This window comes from Micromys minutus, assembly GCF_963924665.1.
Source record: "Micromys minutus genome assembly, chromosome: 11".
Classification (NCBI taxonomy): Eukaryota; Metazoa; Chordata; class Mammalia; order Rodentia; family Muridae; genus Micromys; species Micromys minutus.
In genome coordinates, this window is record NC_137980.1 from 53,351,802 (window position 1) to 53,378,556 (window position 26,755).

At 43.0% G+C, this 26,755-nt stretch overlaps 1 protein-coding gene across 1 annotated transcript; it reads right to left on the reverse strand.

The window, feature by feature from the left end:
• Positions 1-450: 450 nt before the first annotated feature.
• MAPRE1 (microtubule associated protein RP/EB family member 1) lies at positions 451-26,671 on the reverse strand. The gene is made up of 7 exons (XM_080925028.1): positions 26,555-26,671; positions 23,416-23,539; positions 13,192-13,337; positions 11,920-12,127; positions 8,586-8,707; positions 4,523-4,675; positions 451-2,134 (listed from the first exon to the last, which is right to left on the reverse strand). The coding sequence occupies exons 2-7, from the start codon at positions 23,534-23,536 to the stop codon at positions 2,078-2,080; spliced, it is 807 nt and encodes a 268-aa protein (XP_080781154.1). The 5' UTR covers positions 23,537-23,539; positions 26,555-26,671; the 3' UTR covers positions 451-2,077.
• Positions 26,672-26,755: the final 84 nt, after the last annotated feature.

The following is a 26,755-nucleotide window of genomic DNA, read 5'->3' on the forward strand; positions in this document are numbered from 1 at the left end:
TCTCAGGGTAATAGGAATTTAAACAGTGGAAGACTGACTAATGTAATGTGAAGTCTAAAAAAAAAAAAAAAAAAAGAATTCAAAATAAGCAATTTTAAGCCAGGCACGATGGCACACACACATAATCCCACCATTCAAGAGGACAAGGAAAGAGGACTATGACAAATCTGAGGCCAATCAGGACAACAATAGTAAAAGCCCTGTCTCAAAAAGTAAAAGGAGGGAGAAAGAGGAAGGGGGGAGGGAGAGAGGGAGAAAGAGGAAGGAGAACTGGGAAAGAAAAGAGCCAGATTGGTTAGTTTTAAAAAGTGAGGGATTTAAAAAATCAGTCCTACTTAAAGCGAGAATCATTTCTCAGCCTGTCTCAGCTCAGCTGAAAATGGAGGCACAGCCATCTTCTCTCTAGATTAAAAGTTTATACCCGGGCAAGACACATTTCAGAAGACAGGACACTCTTGAAATACAGAATTTTATTTAAAAACTGTTTAAAATAGAAAAAAACCCTGTCAAGAAAGACCAGGTGGAAAATGGGTTCCCAATAAAATGGAATTTGGGGGCAACAGAAGTCTGAAAGGCCACAGAGGAGGAAACAGCACCGCTGTCATTTGAACAATGGCTAGTTACTTGCTCTTTTTTTTTTTTTTTTTTTTGGCATTGTTAATCACTGAATCTGGATTTTCCTCTGAATTCCACAGAGCATGCACTACATAACAATCTGCCATAAAATACCTGTTTTCTACACACAGCATAAGACAAGCTACCACCAGAAACAAATTGATACAAATACGTCAGGGGCTGAACAATCTCAGTAGTGGGTAACACATTTTGCAGAGTTCTGCCAAACAAAGGAATTGAATAGGCTGTGAGTAAAGCAAATGAGGGAGAATTAAGGAATGAAGTATTTTAAATATTAATATTTCAGTCACGGTACTGTATATTCTTTAAAAAAAAACATTTTAACATTTAGTAACACACTAGAGAATCATCTCCAAAGAGATTAGTGCACTGGCAAAGTACTCAGGTGACAATGGGGAGCTATGAACAGCGGACGGCGAGCACCCTAGCCTCACAGAGACCAAGGTGACACTGGCCTTCACTGATCACTCCTTTGCCAGAGGTCCAGCAAGAACTTGCAGCATGATCACCTGCCTGCTGTATTTACAACGCTCAGCAGCAAACTTAAGGAGCCAGAGGAGTTCCCAGAGGTCAAAGGGAGCAGAGAAGAGAGCACGTTAAATGTAAACTTAAAAGACTGCATGCTGGGGCTCAACACCCATTCAAATCCCAGAGATGTGGGCTGGTCCCAGAAACAGTACAAAGGAACTTGGGGTACAGTTTGGAAACAGTCAGAGGGATGCTGATGGAAAGCTGAGGTCTTTGCCTCAGGCCCTGCAGGGCAGAGATGCCCTCTATTCACCCTCGGAGCCCTGCTGCTCGCTTTTATAGCATGGATGCAACTGGCCAATGACACAAAATGACTTTACAGAACTTTTCAAACTTTACTTCTGGGCCAAAGCCTACATCTGTAAGATCCAAGCAGCCTTGAAAGGCCTACGACAGCAGGTTCCAAAGGTCTAAAGTCTGGCCCTTCAGTCCCAGACACAATGTCAGACACATAAAATCTCCTGTCATGTTACACTTTATATTTTGAAATATTGAAGCATATTTTAAATACTCTTAAGGCATTTATTTATTACAATGTTCTCTGCCAGAATTTCACATTAGTTTAAAATTCAATTCAGTCTTTACACTTCTGAGGTTGTCACCTCATGCATTATAAACCCTTTCTCCATCAGTCAGTGTGACCAGCATCCACATGAAGAGCCCCATGGTTGGCCTCTTGTTCCCCTGGTGAACTAACTAGATGTTAATACTGCTCTGCTACAAGGCAACAGCTCCTAACTCAAACTCATCGGAAAAGGTGAGACTTCTGCAAAGTGCACTTTGAAGAAGAGGTACTTTTTGCTTATGAAAAGAAACCAGTGAATCCTCTAAGATTAATAAAAGGGAGTATTTAACAGTTAAGCACATGATTTGGAGTGAAGACTTCGGATGTTGCTCTGCTGGTCCAGGCTGCTTAATACTCTTCTTGTTCCTCCTGTGGGCCTCCTTCATCAGGTATCACAAAGCCTTCCTGAAATGGAGAATGAAGAGAGAAAAGCTATTAATAGACACAGTGCCAGCTCCTCCTTCCTTTCCTCCCTCCCTCACTGACCTTACAACTTAAGCCTCCCATGGAAGCCGTCCTCCCTGCCTCCCACACACCTGGTACTTAAGCACGGCCAGGTGACCACTATTATATCTTTTAGACAGAAACATCCATTTCTTGGTTTTGTAATTTTAATATAAGGTGTCCCCTACATAGCCCTTGCCTGACCTAGAGCTCAATTAAGTAAAAACCAGGCTGGCTTCAGACTCACAGTCCTGCCTCTCTGCCTCCTAAGTGCTGGTTTTAAAGATGTGTCTAACCATACCCAGTAACAGCACCATTTAATGCCAAAAACTACATGCAAATTATTCTCATAGCATTAAGTAGTAAATATTTATGTGTCTAAATGTATGTTTAAAATGTATATTCCCTCAAAATATCTTTAACTCCAAGTCCAGGAATGGCAGTTCACACCTGCAATACCAGCTCTCCGTAGGCTAAGGTAGGAAGATGGTCATGAGGCTGAGGCAGACCAGGGTAGAATGAAACCCTGCCTCAAAAAATTCCTAACAGAGCTCCAGTAATAAAGCACTTAGTTACACACAAGACAAAACTGAACTCAATCCCCAGTTGCATCAACAAAAACATAAAAAGTCAATGACATTTAAGGAAGCAGAGTAGCATACACAGGTCACCAACCCCAAAACTCAGGATGTACAAACAGGAGTTCAAGGTCATCCACTACGGATAAATTCAATCCCAACCTGTTATGAAAGCCTTCACCAAAAAAAAAAAAAAAAAAAAAAAAAAAAAAAAAAAAGCAAAAACCTTTGGTTGCCCATCAAGTTCAGTATCCTAACCTGAGTGCCACAGCTCATACCTGTACTTCTAACACTTGAGGGGCTGAAACAGGGGGACTACTAAATTCAAGGTCAGCCTAGGCTACCTAAAAACAAAAGGTTTCATATTCTGCCCAAATTAACTTTGCCTTCAGGCATCTTTGTTACACTGAACACAAGTATTAAAAAATACCTGCAACAGTAAAACAGAATAGATTCAGTATCAATGAGGGCTGGAAGCCAAGAAAGAGCAGGGCAGACTCGGGGCCCCTCCCCCTGCTCACTGAACAGCAGAGAATGGTCACATTGCTTTTCTATAAAAACACACCTAGATTTGTCTTTAAATCTATAAAACTTAAATTAGTTGAGATGTACTTTTACTGTAAGACCAAAGGCACCTTTACCTTCATCACCTTTTTGTTACAAACATGTGTATAGTATGACACATGTGAAGAGCATTTTTGGCACCTCTGGACAGTTGGTGGAGGAAAATCTTACTTTACCAGGACAATTAGAAGCTGGCCAAGGCAGGAATCTGACTCTGGCCCTTTACTCAGGAAACTGGCCTAGATTAAGAGTATTTACATTTGAAGCTCAAGGCAATACGTTTACTTTATAGCTCTGGGCAGAATATTTACTATTGAAGCTCTAGGCAATGTATTTACTTTAAAGCTCTCGGCAATATATTTACATTTGTAGCTTGGGGCAAGCTCCGCAGATGGAGGTGAGGCAGTCTCAGTCTCTTAGACTCCCTTGCCCCTGATCATCCTACTTAGCTTCCAGAAGGATGTTTACAAGATCTCTGATCATTAACTTGCTTGTTCCCGGATTCAGAACTGATGTTATCTTTCTGCATGTAATTGTGGTGGTTTAAAAAGAGGAAAAAATAAAAAGGGCTTCACTTCAGCCTCATGACTAGCCGAAGTCTCAGTTACAATTTTGACTGTCTTCTTTCAATCCTCACTCCGGCCCTGGGGAACCTGTTGTTTGACCAAGCTGGTCTCAGACAGATAAAGACCTTGTGAAGTATGCATAATTACAAATAATGTTAAACAATGGTCATGGCCAGGTATCAAATCATTCTTTTCTGATGAAATAAGATCAGGATTAAAGGCTATGTAATAAAGATAAATCCAAAGAAAATCACAAAAGGAGTCAGGTAAGCTCCTGAGAGGGAGCAAGGCATACCTAGGCAGCTATGGGCACAAACATCAAGGACCAAGGAAGGACACGCTGGCAAGTCCTAATAATGGCAACACCTCCAGGTCAAGCTGCAAAGGTCAGGAGGTCTGTAAACTACAGAAGCTGGGCAAACCAGCTCCTCCTGAGCTCACTGCTTCCTCAAGCAAGGATACAAGGACTCCAGGCTAGCTAGGGAAGATGTTCTTTGGCTAACTTGGGAGGGAATCAAAGATGAAATTTTTGGGTAAGCCCTATACTGGAACACATGTACCAGCACAAGGTGAGCTGAAATCAACAATGTTACATTTCATTCTTAGGTGACCAACTAGAAACACTTCAGGCAAACACCTACGTCAGTGGCATAAAGAATATCTACAATCCTCTGCAGTACAGGGTCATTTTCCCCCTCATTCTCCTGGCAAATCAGTTCGATGTTCCTTAGCTTTCCGAAGTAGAAGTCTCTCTCCTTCTCCAAGTCTTCAACAGTAAGCTTCAATACTTTGACCTGTACAAAATATTGAAAACAGTGAGCACCACCAGTGAGCCAATAAAATATCAGACCCCAAAATGATGTGATCTCTGATCAAAATAAAACATAAGCAAAATTCTAGTTCAGTTTAACGTCAATTTTCTTCAGCCTCAGATAAATAATATATCCAAGTTCAGGACAGCCTTGACTCTGAGTCCCTAAGAAAGGGCAGACTGCAAGACTGCACCTTAGAGCTGAGCGTGGTAACATATGCCTTGAATTCCAGCACTCTGGACGTAGAGGTAAGCTGATCTCTTGAGTTTGAAGCCAGCCTGGTCTACATAGTGAGTTCCAGGACAGTTAAGGCTACACAAACAGGCTAACCTGTCTCAGAAAAGAAAAAAAGAAAGAAAAGCACACCTTAAACTACTAAAGAGCTTTCCTCTGAGATGGGATCAAAAAAGGGAAATTTAAGGCTGAGATAGAAGTAGAACCCACAACCCAGCTTAGCAAGATGACCAACAATCATAACTGAGTCCTTATCTGGAAGCTGGTTGGTCAATCAAGTCCAAGACTAGCTACATGTAGAGCTCAGAGGGTTAGGAGTGGTTCTGATCCCCCATAAGTTTCACTAGAGAGCTTTGATTTCTACAAAGACACTAATAAAAAGTTAAATTAAGGGCTGGAGAGATGGTTCAGCACTTAAAAGCACTGACTGCCCCCTCCAGAAGTCCTGAATTCAATTCCCAGCAACCACATGGTGGCTCACAACCATCTATAATGGGATCCTATGATCTCTTCTGGTGTGTCTGAAGACAATGACAATGTATCACATACATAAGTAAATAAATCTTTTTTTTTTTTTAATTAAATCAAGAACTAAATTTTGCCAGGCATAGTGGCACACATGTTTAATCCTACCACTCAGGAAGTAGAGCCAGTTGGATCTAAGTTCAAGGCTAGTAGCTTGGTCTAGGTAGTGAGTGTGGGCCCTGGACAAGGGACTGAGGTGCATATTTTACAGATCAAAGGGGACCTGATCTCCAGGTTCTCCCAACATCTCTCAGTTCCCCTACCTGGCCAAACCTGCCCCAATCTTGAAATTTGTAGTACAGGGCCTAAGCTTCCCTTCCCCATGAGGTTCTTCCTTACATAATCCAGACATTTGTGTGCTGTCTGTGTCTGTGCTGTCTCCTCCCTTTCTCTCTCATATGCTCCTTCTCTTTTCTTCTGTGTGTGCCCTTTTTCCCCCCACACCCCATGGTGACTCCCCCGGCCTCAATCCTTGGGGCTAGTGAACGGACCAGAGAGCAGCTTCCCAATAAACTTGTCTTTAATATATTCTAATCTGACTTAAGTTGGCTCGTTTCACTGGTGGAGAAATAACCTATTAGTAAGTTTCAGGCCAACTCACTAATATATAACAGAGCTATATACCCTGTCTCAAAAAATAGATGATCGATAGACAGACAAAATAGATAATAAAATAAATAGTGGCTGGAGAGATGGCTCGTTGGCTAAGAGCACTTAGTACTATTGCAAAGGATATGGACTTTATTCCCAGCACCAACATGGTAGCTTACAACAATCTGTAACTCCAATTCCAGGGAATAGTCTCCACCATTTCTGTCCCTCTGTGCACACAGAAACCCACACAGGTACACAAGTAATTCCAGAACTTACGAAGTCAGGCAAGAGGATGGCTAGTTCCAGGACCATTTAGGCCACACATAAGACATTCTTAAAAACTTTTTCTTAAGAAATTTTCTCCAGGATTACTTAATATGTGATCCTTGCACATCAACCAAGGATGAGTACTCCAAATTAGTTGGTGTAGAATACAGTGCTGTTCTTAGCCTAATAAACCTATCTGGCTCTATTTCTCCCATTTATCAATAGGTACAAATTCAAATGCTTTCAGGGAAGCCAGACAGAACATGGGGTTCAGACTCTGGTAACCTGAAGAGAGTTTAAAATCCTTCATATTAACTTTTTAAAAAATGTATTCAGGTCAAGATCCAGGTGTATTGGTAAACATCTGTAAACCAAGCACTTAGGAGGCTGAGGTCCAGGCTAGCCAGGACTACATGAAACTATCAAAAACAGAAGGGAGGGGGAATAAGACATATCCGACCAAAGTGTTTCCGCAGCAAGTACGAGAAGCTGAGTATGAGTGTATGATCCTCACTTTCCAGGATCAAAGAAGGAACTGACTGGTTAGTAGAGAGTCACCCTCCCAACCTTTACCCCGGAGGCCCACAACTACCCAGAGCTTCAAGCTTTCTCTTTAAAACCACCACCGCCTGCCCAATCTCAACTACTAAAACCTATGGCACTGGCCTCCCAAACCAACTCACCTGGTTGTTTGTCAAGAAAGGAAGTCTCCCCAGGGTCTACTTACATATGCCTCTGCAGTATGTAAGGCTCTTACTTTCTAATACCCTTACCTAGGAGTGGATCACAGGCTGGCACCAAAGAAACTTTCTCTAACTTCTTCAAGAAACATGTACAGGCCCAAGCAAAGTCTTCTATACTTTAAAATTCCATCCAATGTTTATCATCAGTTTTCCTAGGGCAATGATGAGAAATACCAATCTCCAACGCAGGGTGCTCAAGAAAGAACCTCAGTGTACCTCAGACAAGTGAAAACCTCCTCTTCGATTTTCCCATTCAGCACAAAGCCTAAGCTGTGAAGCCAGATGCAAATCGTAACTGCACTGTGTTCATCTGTAAAACCTTACAAGGTGGCCAAAAAGCTATAATGTATTTAGTGTGTGGCATGAGCAGGTATAAAAATATTAGGTAATTTCTATATTCTGATCACTCTTTATGTGCCTGTATATTTCTCTACAACTGCTTCCTTGAGAGCAGTGGTTCACCCTTCCTAATGCTACAGCCCTTTATACAGTTCCTCATGTTGTGGTGACCCCCAACCACAACATTATTTTCTTGCTACTTCATAACTGTAATTTTTCTGTCATGAATTATAATGTAAATATGTTTGGAAACAGGTTTGTTAAAAGGGTTGTGACCCACAAGTTGAGAACTACTCTACTGCTCTTCAAAGTTATAAGGAAATCTTCTTTTTTCTCATTAATTTCTTATTTCTCACAAGCCAAAAAGTTCTAATCAACATGAACTTTTAAAGGACCTGGCAGCATCTACCCCATTCTATCCAGACTTCTCATACAGGAGGTGTTTAGTCGAGGCTGACGGATGGACGGAGTGAGGTAATGGCAGAGCTGCTCTCAGTCCCTGCTGTGCTCGTCATGGAGGAGACTGTCTAGAAGGCAGGGTCAGCTGCCAGTCACAGGGCCTCCACTGAGCACTCTCTGCATCTGCTTCCTCAGAGGATTAGAGAAGTCTCCCTTTCTTTCAGGACTCTCTGCTTCACAGCCACTGTGCCCAGCAGGTGACTGAGTCAAAACAATCATGCAAGAAAATGAACAAAGGTAAGACTAATACAAAGAGGATCAATGGTCCACATGTTCTTCTCATCTACCTCCAGTCACTGAACTGTCAAGAGCTGACCCAGCCGAGCAGCAGGCCTTTCCTAGCACCTCCATTCTCAGGCTCCAGAAAGCAACTGTTATCTTTCACGCTAAATCCCAGACCCCAGGGACATTCCAATGAGGTTCACAAATTATGATCTATAGAGGATAACTAACTCCAGCACCAGGAGATCCACTGACCTCTGTACACATATCAGACACACAGACACATATGCATAAAAGTAATCACATCTTTTTTTTTTAAAAAGTTGATTTCTAGACAGACATAGGTTTATGTGGTACTAGAAAAGCCTGGCCCCTGTTCTACTCCATTCCTCCCAGCCCACTCTGAAGCCAAAGACTCACACATGTCAAAAGATCAATAGTGTCTGATCAGGCAAGCAGAGAGGCCCTGCCTTGTGAAGGAAGCAAAGAACAACAGTGAAATGACATACCTGCTGTATCAATTCAGCTACTTCATCATCTCCATTGCCCACACCAGGATTCTTTCGCACCATCCCAGGGCCAGCCTTTGGAGCTGCAGTAGTCCTCTGTGTTGCAATAGGTCTCTGTGGGGCTGAGAGAAGACTAACCTCAGGAGAAATGTCAAAAACTGACAAATACACAAAAAGCAAGAAGTCAGTGTTCAACTAACTACTTTTCACAGACAGGTCAAAGGGAATCAATACTAGAGCCCATATAAACAGCACAATACCCCAACACATTTGCCCAAAGTAGTTCTTATCCTGGCAGTAGACTTAAGTAACAATTTTGGCAGGCTCTGTCATGCTGGGGATAATCTTCCTGTGAGATATTGACTCTGGTGCAGTGAACAAAAGGAGCAATCATTCTGGTCTATGCAACAATGATGGACCTTTACTTACAAGCAAGGCAGCTTCATGGATCAAAGGGAAACCTTGTATCAAGAGCAGGTCACAAACTCCGCCTGTGCTGTAATACTCTGTGTGCCCCATCTGGAAAACTAGCTCCTCTAACTCATCACCTCAGACTCACTGGACTATGTAAGGGAAGGAGCTCACAAAGGCTAGGAGCAGAGCTCACCCTTACCACTGTAACTCAGAGCTCATCTTTTAGATGTCTACAGGGTCAGGAGAGATCACAGGTCTCTCAGTGTTTATAGCCCAAACCATGACAGAAAAGGATCTGAAAGCTAGTTAACATAACTAAGGACTCCTCTTCAAGACAAATCTAACACTCCTCCCTTTGGTTCCTAAATTATTATTCTATAAAACATGTATCATGCCAGGCCTAGAAATCACTCATCTTCCTAGCACCCCAAAATCTATAACCACAGACCTTTTTGTTCACAGTCATAGGCACTTCCTTCGAATGGAGATCTCTGGTACTTGCTTATCCTGAACATTGAGTGTCTACTCCAAGACTCAATGAAATATCCAAGAATACCTACACAGTCACCACTCTCAACAGGTAAGGAATAAAAGTATACATTTCTGAAGGCAATCAGAACCCTCCTACACTGAGGATGGTATGGCAATAGCCAGCTACTTTGGAAAAAACAGGCAGTTTTATGAACACTTTCATGTAGCCCAGGAATATGGCTTCAAAATAAACTCCTGGGTATTCACCAAAGAGAAATAAAACTATATTCCACACAGAATACACCTGAACACCTCCATAGCAGCATTACTCAAACAGCCAAACATCAACAACTCAAATGACCATCAACTCACAGATAAGGGAGTCCACCCAATATTATCCTTCAATCAAAACAATCAAGTACGAAGCCAGGCTGCTTGGGAGGATAAGCAAGAATATCCCAAGTTCAAGAGCCAATTTGGGCATTTCTAAGAGCCCATCTTAAAATTCAGGGGGCGGGGGAAGCCTGGTATGCTTCAGAAGTACAGCTTCCCTAGCACGTGTAGGACTCAAGTACTTGGGGAAAGAAGACAGACAGACTCAAAAGAAAAACTATCAGCTGGTGTAGTGGTAAATGCCTTTAATCCCAGCTTTGGGATACAAAGGCAAGTCTCATGAGTTTGAGGCCAGCTCTATCTATACAGTGAGTTCCAGATAAGTCAGAGCTACATAGTGAAACACTCTTTAAAAAAAAAAAGAAGCTATACAGATGAACTTTAAATCATTACACTAAGGCAGCTAGACACAAAGACAAAGATAACCTATGGCTATATATGTACAAAATGTCCAAAACCAGTGAAGCCTCAGACAGAAAACAGATCATCAAGTGCCTAAAGACAGAAGAAAAGTTAGAGGAAATGAAAAGTGATTCCTAGTGAACACAAATGGGTTTCTTGCTAGTAATCAAAATATCCTAAAACTGTTTGTGGTAAAATTCTTTGATCTAAAATCAAGTTATAAAATTCTTTGATCTAAAAAGGGGAGGAGGCATGTACACATCTTTAATCCCAGCACTTGGGAGGCAGAAGCCAGCCTGGTCTACATAGCGAGTTCCAGAATATCCAGAGCTACATAGTAAGATTTGTCTAAATGGCTTTTTATGCTTTACTGGTTTTCCTGATTCTCAGTAAAGTGCTTGCCTTGAAAGTCTCAAGGCCCGAGTGTGTCCCCAAACTCATGTAACAGTGCATGCCCGTAATCTTAGTGAGATGGAGACTAAGACAAGCAGGTCCCCGAGACTCCCTTAGCCTAGTCTATTAAGCCAATTCCAGACCAATGAGACATTTCAAAAACCAGACCAATGGTACCTGAGGAATATCCAAGGTTGTCTTTAATCACACACACACACACACACACACACACACACACACACGGGAGGGGGAGTGTGGGGGGTGACACAGGGGCTGAAGAGATGGTTCAGAAGTTAAGAGCACTTGCTGATTTTCCAGAGGATCGGGTTCAATTCCCAACATCCACATGGTGGCTCACAACCATCTCTATTTCCAGTTCCAGGGAATGTAATACCCTCTTCTAGACTCTGAGGGCACAAGGCACATGATGTGATACAAACATACATACAAACAAAAAACCCATACACGTTAAAAAAAATTAATTTCTTTTTAGGTTAAAAGGAAAAAAATATGGTATGTGAACTCTTTCAATAAAGCTATTCAAACAAAATTGAAATAAGTGAAGTAGGAGGAACAAAGTTCAAGATCATCCTTAGCTACACACTGAATTCAAGGCCAGGGCCAGCCTAGGTCAGAGACCCTGTCTCGAAAAGAGACCTCCATCTTTGGCAGGGAATGGTGGCTCACATATGCAAATGTTCTATGAACGTACTACAAAAATACACCATGGGAAACCCAACAAGACCAAACATTCTCAAGACTCTCTCTACAAATCACTTCCCCCTCCCTCCTAGCCCCTGCTAGCAGCAAACTACAAGCAGCTTTCATGCCAAACCTCCATGAAGGAAGCCAAACTCAGGCACAGAAAGCTGGCCAACAGACTGATGGCACACTGATGCAGATGGCCTGGAAGAATTCCTCAAAGACCGAGAAAGCGCTTGAGAGCCTAAGCTTCAGACCTAACTGTAACTTACTTACCTCTTGTATGTGAGCCAGCATAGGGAAAATCTACTACAACCAACATACAGTCACTCATCCAGGCCAGAGACAAGGGTTAACTTCCCACTGTACAGAGCTGCAGAGCACAGGTGTGTATCTACCACATGCCAGAACCCACATCCCTCTCAAAAGCACACTGCAAAGCTCCTTCCTTACTCAGAGCCACAGTGTGATTCTGTATGGAGCACCTAGGCCCAAGTTTTTAATAAAAACTTCTGGTTCAGTGTCGAATGAATGAAATTACGGAAGTGGTTCTGTTTACCTGCACTACCGGAGCCGAGAGGTTTCTTCGGTTTACTCAAAGCTGGGGCGACAAGAGAAGGGGCCACTGCAGTTTCTTGACCTTGTCTGGCAGCTACAGGATCATACTCTTTTCCATCATAATTTGCATCAAAAAATTTCTTGAACCATTGAACAAATTCAAAATTGTCCTGAAATTTTCCTTTTACTAATTTATCCACAGGAATTATCTGCAGAGAAAAATCAAGACTGTTCAGAACAAAGCAGAGGGCTTTGGCAAACATCAAACCTGCCCACTCATCAAAACAACAAAGCTCTGCCAAAAGGAGAAAGTATTTTAGGTCAGTTTGGTCAGATCAGTTTGTATTCAATACATTACCAATCCCTAGCCAGTCCTCCTAACTCCTGAGAAAAATATTGAACAAAAAAGGAACAAGGACCAGAAGAATATGGTTCAGCACCTACCTAGTATGCCCAAGGCCTTGTACTTTGAATCCTCAGCATCACAGAGAAACAAGTATCACCAAAGTCATATACACACATCAAGACACAATGAAAGACAGCAACTTCACTGTACCATGAAGAGAAATTAACTCCCTGGCTGAGAGCAGTAACACATATTTGTAAACATTCTGGGAGCTAAGGAAGGAACATGTGAAACTTGAGGTTAACCTAGGTTACAAAGTAAGACTATCTAGAAAGGGGGGAAGAGACTGGATCACCTGGTTCCCTGTGATCATATTAACTAGAAACAAGATGTAACATAAATCCCCAAGAGAAAATGTTCAAAATGACTTTAAGATAGCCAGGGAGAAAACCTCACACCTATAATCCCATCACTCATGAAGACAAGACAGGAAGATCAACATGAATTCAAAGCCAACCTGAGCTAAACAGACTTTCAAAAATAAACTTTAAAAGAGAAGGCAAGGCCAGGTGAGGTGGAACATGCATTTAATCAGTGTACTTGAGAGGCAGAGGCAGAAGGTTCTCTGTGAGTTTGAGACTAGCCTGGCCTACTTAGTGTGTCCCAGTTCAGCCAGGGCTACACAAAAAGACTTGTATCAAAACTATAAAAAAAAAAAGGGAGGGCAGAGATGGCTCAATGGGTAAAGATACATGCTCCCAAACCTAATGACCTGATCTCCTACAGTTGTCTGCAGACCTACAAATGCACTTGCATGTACATACATGCATGTGTACACACATACATCTTTACAAAAGATACTAAAAAAGAAGTAAAAATGTTTAAATATAAGAAAGCAACCTAAACAACGGAATACAGTTTACTTACTTTGTCCACGCCCATCCTCTTGAAGCCGGCTTGTAGTATTTTGAAGTTCTGGATATATTCATGTTCTAGCTTAGCCTGGAATTTCACTTTCTTCAAGGCAATGGAGCCAGGGAAGAGCATGTCCATAAACTGACAATATGCAGCCCCTGCATCAACAATAACACAAAACAAAAATCCAACAGACTGTGGGTCAATGAGTACCACTCTTCCCCCCAGACAGAATCTCACTATACAGCCCTGGCTGGCCTAGAATTTGATATGTAGGCCAGCCTGGCCTGCCTCTGTCTCCTGAGTGCTGGGATTAAAATCATGTACCACTACAACCCACTCTAAATGCTACTATTGAAAAAGCATAGTCATCTACTTAAAACCCAAATACAATTTTATTAAAGTTTCATGTAGCCTAGACTATGGAGCTGAGAATGACCTGGAATTTTTGATCCTCCTGCCTCAACTCCCTGAGTGCTAAGATTTTTTTTAAGCTAGAAACAACATATCCCATTACATATGTGGAACTCAGAATAAAACCCAGGACTTGTGTATACTAGTCAAGTATTCTAGATTCCCAGACCGGAAACACTATTGTAAAATCTGTACAGAAGACCATAAACAGCCAAAAATATGGGGCCTCAAAGACAGCTCAATAGTTAAGAACATGTATAGCTCTTGCAGTAGACCCCAATTCAGTTCCTAACATTCATGTCAGGTGGCTCTTAACCACCTACAACTTCAGCTCCAGGGAAATCTACACCTGTGATCAACAGCACATGTGTGTGCACATACACTGGCACAAGTGCTCCCATGAACTCATAATTTAAAATAAAATACGTATTTTTTTAAATCATATAAATGCAAAATAAAATTTTAAAAATCTATTAACAAAGGGCTAGAAAGCTGGCTCAGCAGCTAAGAGCACTAGGTCTGCAGAGGACTAGGTTTGATCTCCAGCACTCACAAAGCAGCTTGCTATTGTCTATAACACCAGCTCCCAGGGCATCCAATGCTCTTTTCTGGTGCCAACGGTATTTGGCACACATGTGCTATATAGACATACATTCAAGTGAAACACTCATACACATAAATATAAATAATTTTTTATATATTAACAAAATGGGGTCTTATTTTGATTTTGGAAATAGAATCTTGCCATTTAAATTGTACCAGCTGGTTTTGTGTCAACTTGACACAAGCTGGAGTTATCACAGAGAAAGGAGCCTCAGTTGAGGAAATTCCTCCATGAGATACAGCTGTAAGGCATTTTCTCAACTAGTGATCAAGGGGGGAGGGCCCAGCCCATTGTGGGTGGAGCCATCCCTGGGCTGGTAGACCTGGGTTCTATAAGCAAGCTGAGCAAGCCAGGGGAAGCAAGCCAGTAAGTACCATCCCTCCATGGCCTCTGCATCAGCTCCTGCTTCCTGACCTGCTTGAGTTCCGGTCCTGACTTCCTTTGGTGATGAACAGCAATGTGGAAGTGTAAGCTGAATTAACCCTTTCCCCCACCAACTTGCTTCTTGGTCATGATGTTTGTGTAGGAATAGAAACCCTGACTAAGACATAAATCTAGCTGACCTGGAAACTTACTACAGAGCTTGGGCTGGCCATGAGCACAGCAATCCCACTGCCCCAATCTCTAGAGTAATAAGTCAAAGCTGGTTTTATCTGACAAATTCTGCAACATACTTTCAATTTGGAAAATAGGCAAAAAAAAAAAATGAAGGTTACTATGAAAGTCTAACAACACTGACACTGTCATAAATAGTAAAAAGAAAAATGCTCAGAACAATAAAAAAAGAGGCAACACATTTCTAAGTCTTAACAAAGATATACACATACTCACTCTTTCCCATTGTGGCACATGCATGAACACAGACATCTATTATATAAACACAGTTTTTGTTTTGAGACAAAGTCTAACAACATAGACCAGGATGGCCTTGAGCTCACAGAGATAAGCTGGATCCTTACTCTTAAATTCTGGGATTAAAGACATGTAACACTACACCAAGCACAATATTAATTTTTCTTAGAGCTAAATAGTAAACAAATATACTAACAAACAAGTTTTATAAACTAAACACGAGCTCAGTGATAGAGCTACAAGGATCTGAGTTCAAGTCCCAACACAAAGGCCCAAAATATGTAGCCCAGTAAATACCACAGAGGCTAAAGACCAACCATAGCACTACATTGAGTTTCTGAGTCCCATGTGGGGCTGTTTACCACATTAGAAGCCTATAGGATACCATACAGTTAAAAAAAGCAGTGTTTTCTAGAAGAGAAGTATTCCACATGGCTATACTCTCATTGGCCCAATCGTGTATGTATATAAATTTTTTTAAATAATTAATTAGTAAGGTCCCTGTGGTGGTTTGTATATGCTTGACTCAAGGAGTAGCACTATTAGGAGGTGTGGCTTTCTAGAGTAGTTGTGTCACTGTGAGTGTGGGCTTTAAAACTTAGCTGCCTGGAAGCCAGTCTTCTCCTAGAGGCCTTCAGATGAAATGTAGAACTCTTAGCTCCTCCTACATCATGCCTGCCTGGACACTGCCATGCTCCCTCCTTGATGACAATGGACTGAACCTCTGAACCTGTCAGCCAGCCCCAATTAAGTGTTGTCCTTATAAGAGTTGCCTTGGTCATGGTGTCTGTTCACAGCAGTAAAACCCTAAGACAGTCCCACTAAAAGAGGTAGAGATAGAGCCCAGCACTAGAAAGCTTCCCAAGGGTTAGTTGGTTGATTAGTGACAGGGCCTTGCTACATAGCCCAAGCTGGTTTGAAACTCTCAATAAATCCTCCTTTCTGCAACTCTCAAATGCTGGGATTACAGATATGTACCACCATGTCTAATCCTTCTGTCCTTTTCATAAATAGCTCAGATAGAAGGAAAAAAGTTAAGGGGGGGCGAGGGGAATCCTTTCCAGTCTCTGCCTGGATGACAAATGCAGCTGAGACTAGGGCAAAGCTTGACAACTCAAGCACAGCTTCAAGACAGCTGAGGAGGACCTTGCCTTAGTGGCCCAACAACCTTTAGCAAGCAGAATCCACTTAGTGTGCAGCTTGATGATGTGGACTGATGGGAAGAGACTGAGGCAAGCAGTATCAGAGAATCCACTGGCTGTCACAACTCCAGTCTAGGGCTCTGCTTGGGAACAGAGACTACAAAATACAATATCAGGGCACAGGCCAGAACCATACATTTTTACCTTAAGTGCACTGATGTTCAGCCTGGTTCAGTTAAGAGCACTTTTGGAAAAATATAATGAAAATCATAGCCAATTCCCTTACACTATGATAGACATCTGTAATCCCAGAAGCTAAAAAAAGTGGATCATGAGTTCAAGGCCAGCCAGAACCCAGAAAAGGCCAGATACAATGTAATCTGTATTCCTATCATTCCTAGGACAGTAAGTGGTCAAGGGCATCACCTGGAAGCAGAGAGCCCAGCAGGCCTGGAGTACATAGAGTGGCAGAAAAGAGAAAGAAAGACTCTGCCTCAACAAGGAAGAGAACCAACTCAAGACCTGCCCTCTGCCCTGCACATGTATACCATGGCACACTAGAGTCCTCACACCCACATCACACACAAACTAACTCAAGTGCTTTAATACTAACATACACAGACACACATGACTAAAAGTGATACAGGCTTCAAAGAGCACATGCAACTTGATTATCTTATGTGGGTTGATGTTAAGGTGATACATGATTGGACAGTGGAGAGGTAGGCAAAGAAGGCTAGGAAAATGTTAGAGGAGGAGAGAAAGGGGGATTTGAGAGGAATCAAGATGGAGCTGGAAAAGGAAGATCTAGATCCAGGTAGCCTTAATTGGCGATAGGTAGAGATATTTTTAAGAGTTTCTATAGGTCATTTTATCTCATATACAAGGGCAATGTGTATGTATCTTTGTCCATTGGATGTAAGCTTATTGTGTAGAGAAGTTTCGGATTGAGAATTTAATATATAAACCTGCCTGATAAGCTACCAGGTTTTGGAGAAATGTTTGTGTCAGGCAATGGAAGAAAGAAACACGGTCATATCCACCCAGGACAGAAGCACCAGGGCAGGTGGAGTGAACAGCCTGGGAAGGGAACCAGGTGGAGAAGGTAGCTTGCGGGCCAAGTGAGCTCCACTCCACACTAGAGCCATGTCCGCAAGTGAGACCGAGGGAGCAGAAAAAAGATTGAGCCATCCTTTTGATATTTACTACAACAATGTTAGATATAAATAAAATCTGCAGAGAAGGCTGGGGGGTCATTAATGCAGACCTTAAAATGCAAATTGAAAATATTTTAACAAGGAAAAGACATTTGATTTTAAAATGATAAACAGAATTATATAATTTGCATTTTCTTGTATGTTATTCACTTTAACATTCTGAGGGGCAAGAAATTAGAAACAAACTACACAGCAATCCACCAACAGAAGAAATTAATATTACTTTCTATTGGACACAGGGTGACAAAAAGCAACTCCTGGCTCTTTCTGGACAAAAGCAGGCCAACTGTCAAAATCATTCTGTATGAAGACATTTCCTACTTTGGTGGTGTCTGCAACATACCTCTAAACATGTGTTCCAAAGTTGATACCTGACAGAACTCAGGATGTCTCTTGAATATCAACCTGTCATTGTTACCAAAGTTCTCCTCACACTTTCTCACTTCCAGAGCCAAGTAAAGGCTCCTTACTTCAGTGGACAGACAGGGAGCACTTGACAGCCAGAAGCACATTACTAGGGCAGGACCCCAGCTTTGTGCTTCTAGAGAAAAACCCATCCCTGCCTTCTAAAATCTGTGCTTGGTGAAGATTTCTGGTCTCTTTGATCTGAGGCTTATTAGGAGTTTGATGAAAAAGAATCAGACCCAGCACTGAGGGCGTTAGACACACATAGAGCTAGCTGTAAAGCTTCTTCTCTGAGTTCAGTCTGCAGCCTATCCTGTGTGGTTTGAAACTACAGGTGATATCCTCTCAAGACACCAACGTGAAATACAATGAAAGCAACTACATGCTCCCAGAGCCGTGAACCAGCACTGAGCACAAGTTTACTAACCCATCGCTATGTCTTGCACTCACCACTTTCTACTAAGGAAAAATACCTTATCTGGGCTAAGAATAGTGGTGGGAGCCAGAAAAAGCAAATACTTTTATAGAGTTTATGGTAAACACTGTTATTATAATTATATACAATTATATTCGTTCAATTCTCTCCAAATGCTTCTTTAAAAATGCAACATATGCCACATGTAATTAATCCCATATGTGTAATGATATATAGATAATCCAAAGACATGAAAAGCAGAGGCAGGAGAATGATCACAAGCTACAATGCTAACTAACTACCCTTTGCTACAGAATAACACTTTGTCTCAAAACATGCAGAGCAAGGCACTAGAGCCACTGCTCAGTAATTAAGAGCATTGGCTGCTCTTCCAGGACTCATTTCCCGACACCCACACCAAGCAGCTCATACACATCTCTAACTCTGGCTCCAGGGGATTCAAATGTCCTCCTAGCCTTCATGGGCATCTGTGCACACTTTCTCTCTCTCTCTCTCTCTCTCTCTCTCTCTCTCTCACTCACACACACACACACACACACACACACACACACACACACACACGATTCAAACCCAGGCTCTACAATGTCTAAGCTACGTCCCATGGGCAATCTCCTTATCCTTAAAATGAAGAGATATCTACTCACTTCCAGGGTGTACACATAACCAACACTATTACAGAGACCCTGACTGGTGAGCTAAGACTACTGCCCAAGTTCACAGCTGAGGAAACAGTACTGGAAGACCATCAAAGAATGCATCCAAAAATCACATGACTCAGAGCAGACTAAAGGCCTCTTCATGCCATGACGTGTCCATGACAGCTAACTGCCTAAATAAGAAAAGCCTAGGGCCAGATTGGAACATGCACAACTTATCTACACAAGAAGAGAAGCATCTTCTAATTAAGTAAGAAATAGTTTAGGCTGTATTTATAGACAGAAATAAATTTTAGGGGAAAACTGCTGGTGAGAAAACAGTCTCCAATGAAAATGAAGATGACCTCACTCCCACATTACTCACAGATCATGGGGCAAACAAGTTCTTTAAAAGACTTCAAGAAATGGTGGCACAGCAATGAAAAGCTGAGAAAATTAACAGGAAACAGAAGACAGCAGCACAAATCTGAGGCAGCCTATTCTCTAACAAAGTAAGATTCATTATAAAAGCCACTCTTCGGAACCACTAGTCACAATATTCTTCATGTTACTGTCTCCCTCTGGACAACGAGAAAACAAATGAAATCTAGACAAAGACCAGGAGGAGCACCTCCACCCTAAAAACACCACCAAAAAAAAAAAAAAAAAAAAAAAAAAAAAAAAAAAAGGAGTAAGTCCAAAAGCTGAACACCTCAGGAAGCAGCTAAGAAATGACCGTCTCTTTTAGATCAACCCAAATGGTAGGCACCAGCCAGATAAATTCACAGAAATAGGGTGTGGGGTTTGAAAACTACCAGTTCTTCATCTGGAAAAAGGCTCAAACCCCCATTGGGTCCTTGGTTCTACATGCCCAGATTCATCACTCAAATTCTCTAAGACATCTTTCACATCTAAAATTGGAGGTACCTGTACCTCCCCTTGGAAATACACGAAGTAAATGGAGATGTTTGAGAAGCATCATTTACAGAGCTGAGCCTGATGGCACAGGATGTCTGTAATCCCAGCTTCTTAGGAAACTAAGACAGAAGAATCATAAACTATAGGCTCCAAGGTAAATCAGAGCCAGACTGAGAAATTTAGGAAGACTGTCTCAGAATTTAATTTAAAAAAAGGGCTAGAGCTCAGCGGCATTACACTTAATACAGTGTTTGTTAACTTCTGTGCTTAACCACTAACACAAAAAAAGTTATTTACTAAGAGAAGCGGGATTCTGATTCTGTCATTGACACTTTCCTCCAGTGGAGACTGAAGCCAGAGATTTGGGCATGTTAGCCATTCTTTCTTTACCCAGAACTTCATCCACACCCACAAGACAAGAATTTCAACAGTTGGAGGAAAATATCCAATCCTCCCTCTCTCCCCCTCCCCCACCCATGAGGAGTGTTTGTTTTTTGTTTTTAAATTAACATTTATTTATTTTATGTATGAGCTCTATCTGCACGTATGCCTCTGTGACAGGAGAGGGCATCGAATCCCATTACAGATTGGTTCTGAGCCACCATGTGGTTGCTAGGAACTGAACTCCGGGTCCTCGGGAAGGGCAGACAGTGCTCCTAACTGCCGAGCTCTGTCTCCAGCCCCTTGTTTTTGTTTTGTTGTTGTTTTGTTTTTTGGGGGTTTTTTTGTTTTGTTTTGTTTTTGAGAGGGTGTACTGGCTGGTTTTGTGACAACTTGACACAAACTGGAGTTATCACACAAAAATGCCTCCATGAAATCCAGCTGTAAGGCATTTTCTCAACTAGTGATCAAGGGGGGAGGGCCCAGCCCATTGTGGGTGGAGCCATCCCTGGGCTGGTAGACCTGGGTTCTATAAGAAAGCAAGCTGAGCAAACCAGGGGAAGCAAGCCAGTGACATCCCTCCATGGTCTCTGCATCAGTTCCTTCTTCCTGAGCTGCTTGGGTTCCAGTCCTGACTTCCTCTGGTGATGAACAGCAATGTGGAAGTATAAGCTGAATAAACCCTTTCCTCCCCAACTTGCTTCTTGGTCATGATGTTTGTGCAGGAAGAGAAACCCTAAGACAGAGGGTTTCACCATGTAGTCTAGGATGACCTGGTGCTTACAATGTAGGCTATATAGACCAGGCTAGCCTCAAACTCACAGAGATCTGCCTGCCTGCCTGCCTGCCTCTGCCTCCCAAATGCTAAGATTAAAAACATGTGCCACCACACTCAGCTCTGGTGTGTGTATGTGTGTGTGTTTTCATCTTCTTGAACTCATCTACTAAATGTAGTAGATCCAGTTTTAACAGCAAGGCTTCGACAAGACTGAGAAGATAGCTCAGTGGGTAAGAACTCTTGCTTTGCAAGTGCAATGGAATATATACAAGTTTGAATCCCCAACACCCATATTAAGAAACAGGCATGATTAGCATCTCTGTAACGCCAACATTAGGGGATAGACCAGCAGATCAAGACCTCACCAGTCAGCCTACCTCATACTGAAAGCCTAGTCAAAACAAGTTTCCACCTCCAGTTCAGTGTCAGACCCTATCTCAAAGCAATTCAAGGGGGAGAGCAACAGGCAAAACACTGAAGGCCTCCACATGCAAGTACACAGACATTCATACCCACACCCTCCCATGAATACCCCCTCCTCTTCTCATACACACACACACCACACCCTGACATTCTTTAGTGTATCCAAAGTTAACAGAACTCTAAGTCAATGAAAAAACTGGGTGTGGCAATTCACATCTATAGTTCCGCACTGGGGTGAAGACTGGAGAGTTCAAGGTCACACTCATCAAGTTTGAAGGTAGCCTAATTTACCTAAGACCCAACTCAAAAAAGACATAGGTGAGTGGTCAGTAAAAGGTTAAACTGGCCTCAGATGGTGCAGCGGGTAGGCACTTGCCCTCAAGCCTGACACCCCTTGGGACCCACATGGTAGGAGGGACTTGATGGCAACTTGCTATCTTCTGACTTCTAAACAAAAAAGCCATGCTTCACTCTTACCAAGACTTGTATTTAAGAAAGACAGACAGACAGAGACAAAAGCTGGAGAGATGGCTCAGCAGTTACATGTGCTGGCTGCTCTCCCAGAGGATTCAAGAGCCCACATGAGGGTCACACCCATCTGTAACTCCAGCCCCAGGAAGAGATCCCATACTCTCTTCTGGCCTCATGGGCACTGCCTGCATGTGGAACACAGACACACATATAAACACAAAACCCATACGAAAAAAAAAAAACGTTAAAAAAAGATAGCACATTCATTGTAAATAGTAACTACTGAGAGCACGAAGTCCATTTCATTTGCTCCAGTATCCTCCACCTAGAAATCACTGAGGAAATAGGCCATCTATGAAGCCAGGAGTGGGCTTGGACTCGTAGTCCCACAACCAAGAGAACCAAGCAGGAGGACCACAGGTTTAAAGACAGCATAGGCTACATGGAGTGAGTCCCAGGCCTGTGGGCTACAGAATGAGATCCTGCTTTTCACAAATATTAAAGGGTACTTAACCATGCCATGAGCAAAAGTGAGTATGAGAGCAAATAACCACAGTAAAAACATAGAAAGAAAGAGCATATGGCGTAGAGCTCCTCAAAACAATAATTTCTAAGTTACTGACATTGAGGAATACCTCATAAGCTGGAACGTATGATATACACATACAGAAGGTAACCAAGAAAATCCCCAATAGTGATGTTCTCTGAGTAATAGGACTCCTAGAACCCCTTCCTCCTACCACTTTCCTATACGTCCCATTCTCACAGAACGTGTTCTGCTCTTGTCTCACTTACTGCCTCTCTGAGAAATGATAGCTTTGATGAAACAGCAGATACTTGACTCAGTCATTTCTTCTTGGGAATAAGAAACATGCCTGATGAATTAATATAAAAACAGCAGGCTGGTATACTGCTCAGTGATAAAGCACTGTCTAGCATATGTGAAGCTCGGCATTCAATCTCAGACAACAAAAAAAAATAAAAAGTAAAATTAACACAAGAACACCATTACAGTTCTGTCCCTAGATAAACCTGAATTGTGGCCACATGAGCTCTGAATGAAAAGCTGAGCTGGAGATGTAGCCTCGGCATTTACTTACTTATTTATTTACAAAGCACCATGTACCCCAGACTGGCCTCAAATTCACTAAGCAGCCAAGCATCTGATCATCCTGCAGATGGACTCCACGTATAGGTTCATGCAGCCTTGGGAATCATACCCAGTGCTCTGTGAGTGCTAGGTAAGTACTCTATCAACTGAGCTACACATCCCAACACTCAGCATGGGTAAAGCTGAAAGAAAAAAACTGTAATCTCTTTGTGGTTCCATATTGAGGCCTATGAAAACCCTAAAGCCAAATGTACTTTTGAAAAGTGCTCTCCTAAGCCAGACACAGTGGCCACATCTTTACTCCCAGCACCTAGGAGGCAGAGGCAGGTGGATCTCTGAGTTGAAGGCCTGTCTGCCTGGTCAATAGAGTGGGCTCCAAGATAGCCATGGCTACATAGACAAACTGTGTCTTAAAAATAGAAAAAGGGAGTAGGGTAGAGGGTACTTACCTGAACATAACTGTTCTATCTTTGTCAGATTCAACTGCAGAGATTCATTGATCCAAGCCAGCATATCATGCCGACTTAGGTTATCACTGGTGACTGATGTCGAGTACACATTCACGGCCATCTTCTACAACATGTAATAAAGAGAGAAGGCTCCTGTTATAGGAAGCATGAACTTGAGGGCAAGCAGTTCCCAGGATCACCAAGAACAAACCTGCACAGATATTCAATTTTAAAGGCAGCCTTATTCCCTGAGAAGTGAAACCAGACACTCGGAGTCCAGTCATAAGCCAGAGTTCCATACATAAAATGACCTGAAATAAATTGCCCCAAACCAGCCAGTCTAATACTCAGACCTCATGTTAATAAGATGGACACACAACTACAAGCCACAAAAGGCACAAAGGGATCAAACAAGTGCTTTAAGGGAGGCTGATGCTCAAAAGAACTAGTCCAAGGGCTGTGGGGCAGAGCATGTGCTCTACATGTTCGATGCCTGATCTCAATCAATCCACAAAAAATAAGTAGCAAAGGTGGGCATGGTGGTAACATACCTGTACTCAGGAGGCTGTGGCAAGAAGAATCAAGTTCTAGGCCAGCATGAGCTACAGAGTAAGACCTTATCTCAACTCATCAACAACACACAAACCTCAAACCCGGGACCGAGGGCACAGCTCACCACCAAGCTTTGCTTGCCTGGTATGCACCTATGCACCAAGTCCTGAGCCCATCCCTAGCAATGCTACCTACTTTCACAGGTTTCCACAGTCTAGTACTTCACAGGTGAGGTGACAGCCTCCCAAAGTCCTTGGCACCTACCATCCTTTGCTGCACACCCTAGAAACTAGAGGGTACCTGGGGTCTCCTGAAGACACGTGTTACTGACAATCCTCTTTAAGGTTCACTTTACTCTGAGGCCCTGAATATTTACAGCTGAGCCTGCTCAGCCCTATTTTCCCGTTTCTCAGAAAATTCTGCCCCTTACCTTTCTGTTAAACTTCTGCAATAATCTTTTTATTTTGGGATGCAGATCTTGCCATGACGCCTCAAACTCCTAGACTTATGTTATCCTCTTGCCTCAGGTATAGAAGAAGTTGGGACTACATGTAGTAATCATTATAGTCAACTATAAATCTTTTAAAACACTAGGAAATGTGGGTGTTGTACTCTGAATCCCCAGCTCAGAAAAGGCCAATGGCCCTCAGCATCATGTACTTTCAAACTCTTTCACTAGCAGTACATTAACGGGTCCCACGTGCTCCACAAGCTCTGTGGCCACTAAATACACGGGATTAGGCACCCTGTGGATGTGTAATAAACATCCACTCACTCAACCAATTAATTGGCTCTTCCAAGCAGTCAAAGCAGAGCCAACCTCTCCAGCGAAGCTTTTTCTCACTTTCTGGAAAGAATCTTTGAGCCAGAAGTAAAAGCCCATGCCCATAAAGCGAGAACTCAAAAACCTGAGGTCATTCCAAATTAAGGACAAGTGTGGGACACAGTATATTCTAGGCCAGCATAAGGTACAAAATGAGATCCTGTCTCAAAAGTAACAAAAGTGTCCACTCCTTATCCTCAGTAAGTGCAAGACCTTTAGTTCAACACATACCCCACCCTTTAAGGGCTCTCTGAGCTAAGCAAGGTACAACCACAAAGAAAAATCCCCTTTCTGTCTACACAAGTAGCTTTCTGCCTTCAATGACTCTCCCACATCTCCTTTCCTCAGAAATGGCCCACCTGTAAAATGGGTAAGGCCCTACCTTCCTCTCGGGGCTAAGATAAGGATTAATTAAGAACTAAGTGATCAGGGATGGAGAAATGGTTAAGAGCACTGGCTACTCTTCCAGAGGTCCTGAGTTCAATTCCCAGCCACCCAGAGGTGGTTCATAACCATCTGTAATAGAATCTGATGCCCTCTTCTGGTATACAGGCATATATATGCAGAAAGAACACTGTATACATAATAAATAAATCTTTAAAAGAAAGAACTAAGTGATCAACCCTAATAGAAAAGCACACCTCCTCCAAGCTTCTATGTGCTGGCACTTTCACACCACAACAAAAGTCACTCATGTCTGTAAGAAGCAGTTTCTAGATGGAGGAGAAGGGGTAACACACTGGCTATGACTCTGCAGTTTGGTAACTTGCTGGGCAAGGTAAGGCAAGTCATTTCACTACCCAAAGTTTCAGACTCGCCTCAGTAAAGGGTGATGAGCAGCTCAGCGACACGGACTGCGGTCAACTCCCAGCACCACAGAGAAAATAAAATGTGCATAAATACAACAGAGGGAAAGAAAATGAAGATAGCATCTTTTGAAGACAATGTAACTATTAAATGACTCAATGCTACATCGAGCTCTTAACACAATGCCTTGTACACAGCAAGTGCCCATTAAAGAGCTATCTTGATTAATGCTCTTCAAGACATCCTGTCACGGGCAGACATCAGGCCTAGCTTAACTTCCCTCAATGGGCCGCCGGATCCTCATCGCCAAGATGCAGAGGTCAGGCTGTACCCTGCAGTACTGATATCACCGTTTTACAGTAATTACAGAAATTATCTTGGCCATGTATTCATTTTCTTGCTTCCTAGCTCTCTACCCACAAAGCAGACTCCTAGAAAGCATGTCTTTGCCTGTCTACTCCCTGATGAAAACGGGGCCCAGCATTTACTAGGAACTCAAAAACCACCCGCTGACTGCCTTACTTCTGCCAGGCACCGCGCTGAGACCTTTTAACGATTAATTCTGTCTCCATTTTACAGATATGGAAACTGAGGCACAGGGAGGTTGAAGCACCTGGCTAAGGTCGCACTCTGAGATCCAACTCCACGGACCAACTCCCACCTATTATGCAAAGACGCCTCCTGCACCGGAGGTCCCCACCGTGCCCCACCCACGCGAACACACCCTCTGGGTCCAGCCGCAAAGCCGAGACTTCGCCGTCACCACTAGGCAGCCCCCACTTCCGGCCCACGCCCCGCCCCCGGGACAACGGAGCGCGCGCCCCCGGCCCAGGCCGCGCACCGGGTCACGGCCTCGCCCTTCCCCCCACCGTCCGCGCGGCGCTGCACCGCTCACGAGGAACCGCCTCCCGAGAACTGCCGACTGCTGCCGCCGCCCGGGCCCGCCAGCCGCCTCACCGGCTCTCACACGACCCGTGTCAACTGTCCGCGCGCTCGGCTCCGGTTCCGTCTTCGTCTCGTTCAAACCGTCGGACCCCGCCCGCCCGTGCGCAATGACCTCACACGCAGCCCGCCGTGACGCGCCGACGCAGGGCTCGTCGTCGCCCGCCCGGCCTTTTATAGAGACTGAAAGGCCGGCGAGCCGGAGGCGGGGCCAAG